Here is a 6,272-nt window from a genome sequence, read left to right as displayed (position 1 = left end):
CCCCCCCCCCACACACACACACACAAGCCACCGGGGCGAAAAGGAATCCCCTACTCTGCGCACTAGCGCCAGGAGAACACCGCCATTCTGTCTACATCATGCCCTAGTGCCAGGTGCCTGGAGCCTTCTTTGACTTTCGGTAGGCATCCCAGACTCCGCGATTCCCAGAGCCACTCTCGCTCCGCAGGTGCCACTTGGGCGATTCCGGGACGCCCATCTTCCCAGCCCCGGCAAAACCCGGAGAGGTGGAATCGGTAGCCGGGAGCTCCGGCGCGGCCACTGGGCATGCTCCGTCGTCGGGCAGGTTCGGGGCTGTCAGCGTTTGTGAGCGGTGCAGGTCCTGCTGTTCCTCCTCCGGGCGGGAGCGCGATGGCGGCTGCAAGCGCCTGCAACAGCAGCGGTGGCAGCAGCGACACGTCCAGCACCGGCGAGGAGGAGCGTCTGCGGCGGCTCTTCCAGACGTGCGACGGCGACGGCGATGGCTACATCAGCAGGTAGGCGACCCTCCGACTAAACTCCAGCCAAGTTGCTGGCGCGCTCGCGAGGAAAGTTTGGTTCTGGGAGCTCTTCTCTGGCTGGGCCACGGGGTCGAGGGGCCGCTCTGGATGCTTTCCAGAGCTACCTGCGGGTCCCAGGTAGAAGGCTCTGCTCTCCTGTGGCTGCTGAGACACCGCAGGTGCCAATGTGCGGTTGGGGACAGGTGGGCAACCCAGGCAGGGGCGCTGTCAGTGACAGACTCATGCAGGTAAATAGCGTAGGAAAAGTACCTGAATCCCAAACTCTCTCCGAGTCCAGAGAGAGGACAGAATTTGTCCCCTAGTAGCGATCTAAACACACTACTCTGGGGCACAGGAAGCTACCAGGAGCGAACTAGGGTTTGAAGAGTCTAGAATATAAGACCCTCCCTACTCCCCACCCTGTTGGGAGGTGTGTCCTCCGCACCTCCATTCACTGTTTGCTTCCAGGTAGATCCAGGTCTGGTGATGTGCTTTTAGTCTACAGCATTGGATCAAATGATGAGTACTGCCCAAATTTGTAAGCCTTAGAAGTTAAAGGTGATGTGTGGACTCCAAGTTGCAGTGAGCTTTTATGAAAGGTTGTCTTCCGGGAATAAAGAAGTTCGCTCAGAATTTTGAATTGCCTTCAACAAAACAGGCAGTCTAGCTTTTGTCTACTCTTGTTTCTTTAAACTAAGTCTTGGGGATGCTCGATACCCATTCGGAAAATCTGGGGGGCAGCCTGTTCGTTGTTTGCCCTTGCCTACCTAAAGGAAACAGGAATCAAGGAATATATTCCCCAAGTTACTGAAAAGCTCTCTGAAATAGGTCATTTAACCTGTAACAATTTGGCAGGTACAAAAAAAAAAACAAAAACAAAACAAAACAAAAACCCATCATTTATTTGAGACTTGATTCAATTATCAATGTTGGTGAGCTTTTATTATTTTTTTCCAAAGTTTCGCTGAGAAATACCATCAAGACAAAAAAAAGTAATTATTCTGTTCTGAAATGAAAACAGTATGTAGCTCTGATAGATCGCACATAGGGTTTTATGGGGTTTGTTTTCGATTGTTTTTGTTGTTGTTATTGTTGTTCATTTGTTTGCTTGTTTTTATTATTTTTTATTTTTATTTTTATGTTTAGCTTGAATTAATGTTTTTTTTTAAGTTTATTATAGTCTGTGGTTTGGGGGCTTGCCTATGTGAAAGGTCATCTTCTCATTGTTCTAATAATAATAGCAATCTACATTCAAGTTGGAGTGCATAAGGAATTTACCTTCACACAAGCAAGAATGCATACAGGAAATTAACAACATTCTTATCTTCCCTTTCCTAATTTGGCCTATTAATATGTTGCTTTATGTGAACTAGACTTAACTGTATAAATGCTCATTTTAGTTTCCACAATGGATCTATTTACCATAGAGTATAATGAATTCTCTGAACAAAATCTGAGGACTTGGCTTTGAAAACTAAAAATTTCTCCTTTTATTAAACATGAGAGTTGGAGTTTCTACACTCAACCCTTATCATTGGCACAGGGCCGGCAGTGCCCAGATTCCTCCTTCCTTTCCCCAGCAGGATTCTTCATGTAAAGCACCCAAAATTATCTCATGGCACAGCTATAATTGCCCTAGCTCCAGTTTCACCCCCAAGTTCTAGAGGAAGATATAAAAGAGCGTTGAAGTATGCAGTGCCTATATCATTATAACAAGACTTACCCGAATATCTTATTTTTCAAATTACAACCCTTTGCCACCTCTACCTGCAATAGAATGTGAGGGAAATTGTACTTCGCCTAGGTACAGTGGTCCATGAAATCTAAGCTCTGTCACTTAGAACAAGCCGTAGCTCTTGGATGGGAAAGTAGGAATCAGTTCATATAAGTTCCCCTCCTGCATAATAATCTTCACTTGACTATACTGTCTCTGGTCCTCTACCTAGCCCTTATTCTAAACTGGAGTGGGCTGGCAACCTTATGTCTGGAGGAAAGAGAAAGAAAAGAGAGAAGCAGTGTGTGTGTGTGTGTGTGTGTGTGTGTGTGTGTGTGTGTGTGTGTGAATGTCAATGAGATAAGAGATGGGACTTTTACTGTCAATGTTCTCTTCATAGTCTTCCCCACCAGGAAAGACTTTGGCTAATTGAAGATTCCCTGAATTGGTGCCCCTAGCAGGGAGTGCCTACCTGTCAAAGGGATGCAGAACCATCCCCACTCAGTAGCTGAGATGGTCCATGAATTTATCATCAAGCATCTTTATGCCGGACAGGATAGGATTTGGGTTGTGCAGTGACAGCGCAGCAGGCTCTTCTAGTACCCTTCACTAGCATTATAATGACCTAACCCCCTGTTTCCCAGTAGTGAATTCACCTTATCGTGACTGAGCCCGTGTTCATTCACAATAGTGAATTCTGAACCCCACGTATCAGATTATAGGAAGTAGTAGGGGTTAGGCTTTGTGTTTTCACTTCCTCTCTCTCTCTCTCTCTCTCTCTCTCTCTCTCTCTCTCTCTCTCTCTCTCTCTCTCTCATGTGTGTGTGTGTGTGTGTGTGTGTATGTGTGCAAATGTAGGTATTCATGTCAGTGTGTGCTTAAGGATGCTTTCACATATATGGAAGCCTTCATGTACATGGAAACCAGAGGTTGACATCAGGTTGGTTTATTTTTAAAGCTTTTAATCTTGTGGTTTTTACTCATGCATGTGTGTCTGTGTGTGAGTATGTGCACATGAGTTCATATGAGTGCCTGCAGAAGCCAGAGGTGTTAGAAGTTGAAGTTACACAATTGTGAGCCACCTGTTGTGGGTGCTGGGCATTGACCTCCAGTCCTCCAGAAAATGAGTATGTGCTCTTAACTGCTGAGTCTTTTCTCTAGCCCCTTCCCTTTATTTTTTGAGACAGGGTCTTTCACTGACCCTGGAGCTCAGTGATTTACTGAACTGGTAGGACAGTGAGATCCAGGGATCCTAGTGTCTCCACCTCTTCAAACCTGAGATTGATTATCTATGTGCACGTATATGGGTACTGGAGACACAAACTCAGTTTTTTTTTTTGTGCTTGCATCATGAACACTCCAGGAATGAAGCTGCCTATTTTGAGCATATCTGACAAATAGCTAAGCCTAGTAGTTGCATTGTAACCTTCCCCTAAATCCCAGCTCAAAGTTTGGTGCATTAAAAGCTAGACAAACCAAAACCTGTTCTCTTTGGATCTCTTTTCTCCATCCTTCCCCTTGCTCCAAACCTTAGCAACCACTAATCAATTTTATGTCTCTCTTCTGGACATTTCACATGAGTGGAGTTAGGTATGCTCTTTTGTGATCGTGGTGGTTTTTTTCCAGTTAGCTAACACTTTCAAGTTTCTGCCTGTTTTAGTATGTAATGCTTCATTTCTCATGGCTGAATCATATTTCATTGTAATGATACAACATATGCTGTTTGTTCATCAGCTGAGGAACATTTGAATGTTTCTGTCTTCTGATTACTGTGAGTAATGCTATCATGAATATTCATGTACACATTCTTGTGTGCACATATTCTCTTTTATTCCTAAGTATATTCCTCGAAGTAGAGTTCCTGAGTGTCATGGAAATTCTAAGTTTAAGTGTTTGAAGAAGAATTAGATAGCTTTCACAGCACCTGCACCATTTCACATCCCAACAAGCAGTTCTATCTTCCCTGCATCTTCAAGGGCACTAATTATTTATGGCCACCCTGCTGCGTTTAAAGTGGTACCTTATGGTAGTTTTGATTTGCATTTTCCTAATGGCTAATGATAGTGAATATCTTAATGTGTCCTTATTGGATATTTGTGGGTGTTCTTTGGAGAAATCTCTGTTCCATTTAAAAATTCTGCTATTTCTCTTTTTATTATTAAATTATAAAACTTGGGGTTTTGTTTGTTTGTTTGTTTGTTTTTTTGAGACAGGGTTTCTCTGTGTAGTCCTGGCTGTCCTGGAACTCACTCTGTAGACCAGGCTGGCCTCGAATTCAGAAATCCACCTGCCTCTGCCTCCCAAATGCTGGGATTAAAGACATGTGCCACCATGCCTGGCTAAATTATAAAACTTGTAACCCCCCTGTTTTACTGCTGTGAACAGACACCATGACCAAGGCAAGTCTTATAAAGGAAAACATTCAATTGGGGCTGGCTTACAGGTTCAGAGGTTCAGTCCAGAATCATCAAGGCAAGAACATGGCAGCATCCAGGCAGGTATGGTGCAGGAGGAGCTGAGAGTTCTACATCTTCATTTGAAGGCTGTTCATTAAAGTCTCCATTCCAGACTGCTAGGAGTAGGGTCTTAAAGCCCACGCCCACAGTGACACACCTACTCCAACAAGGCCACACCTCCAAATAGTGCTACTTCCTGTACAAACCATCACACCCTCACAAAGTTGATCTTTAAAAGAGAAAGTATATTTCTTATATCAAAATGGGTTCACTCTATCCCACTGGTATTCTCTATTATAGTAACAAACTTTGTCTTCTAAAACATTCTTTTCACCTTATAAATTTCATGGTTATTTTGATCATTACTATTATTCTACACTGACTTCCATAAGGCAATAAGCTCCGTGTTTTGTTAAGATTCATACCTGCCATAGCTTGTGATGGTATAGCACACACTCAGCAAATTCCAATGGAGAAATGACCAAGTGTGACCAGTAGGATGTGTGTTCTTGTATATTGAAAATCTGTCTGGGAATTTTTTTTTTGAAAAATATACAAATGTTCAAAAACAAAGTCACAATTATCCATGATCTTGTCGTAGAAGAGTATCATTTATTTTTCCAGTGACATGTCGATCCTCTAGTACATTAAAAATGATTGGGTTGTTGGGAAAGCAGCCTATGTTCATGGACAGGAAAAGAGAGTTCTTAATTGGCCCACAAGTTGGTGGGCCAATTTAACTGTGTGAATATACTAAAAAAATATTCATCCCATTAAACTAGGATGAATTTTCTAATGTGTGAATCATTGGACAACAAAGTCATCTCCTTGTCCTAATTTTGTCTGTTTTGAAGCTGTGAAGATCTTGGGTGTGCTGTCAGAGTCTCTGTGAGTTCTCTGTGATAGTCTGTGAGTATCAGCCCTGTTTGTCTGAAACACACTGTTACCACAAGATCATCCACCACATCTGGGCTTTTACAACCCTTCTGCCTCCTCTTCCCTATAGATCCCTGGGCCTTGAGAGGGAGGTTTTGATAAACATATACTGTCTAGGGCTTAGTGTTCCTAAGTGTCTCACCCTCTGCACATTTCACAGCTGGGAGTCTCTGTGTTAATTCCCATCTACCATAATTAGAAACTTCTTTAATGGGGACTGAGTGATACACTATGGCTATACCAATGTCAGTAGGAGTCATTTTATTGCCATGTTCCTTTAGCAGACTAATTGTAGTAAGTTTTTCCCTAGAGCCCATGACCCCTCTAGTTTCCTGGTTCTTGTCTACTTTAGGTATGTCAGGTATGGGTTCTATCTGGTAGAGTAGGTCGTATATCCAGTAAAAAGTGGTTGGTTATTTATGTGTCTGTAAGTGTCATGTGAAAGGTCAGATAACAACTTGTGTAGTCATTTCTCTCCTTCTGCCATCTGGGTCCTCTTCCTCTATCTTAGTTAGGGTTTCACTGCTGTGAACAAACATCATGACCAAGGCAACTCTTATAAGGACAATATTTTTTTTTAATTTTTAATATTTTTATTACATATTTTCCTCAATTACATTTCCAATGCTATCCCAAAAGTCCCCCATAGCGCCCCCCACTTCCCTACCC

General features: G+C 43.0%; 1 protein-coding gene across 1 annotated transcript in view; it reads left to right on the top strand.

Moving 5' to 3' along the window:
- Window positions 1-369: 369 nt before the first annotated feature.
- The window catches only part of LOC115029892, a 108,290-nt gene continuing 102,387 nt past the window's right edge, over window positions 370-6,272 (top strand). The window contains exon 1 of the mRNA XM_029472184.1: window positions 370-494. Within this exon, the coding sequence (XP_029328044.1) occupies window positions 370-494 (125 nt within the window). The remainder of the gene's footprint in view (window positions 495-6,272) is intronic.

This window comes from Mus caroli, chromosome 18 (genome assembly GCF_900094665.2).
Source record: "Mus caroli chromosome 18, CAROLI_EIJ_v1.1, whole genome shotgun sequence".
Taxonomy (NCBI): Eukaryota; Metazoa; Chordata; class Mammalia; order Rodentia; family Muridae; genus Mus; species Mus caroli.
This window is presented reverse-complemented; position numbering and strand designations above follow the sequence as displayed.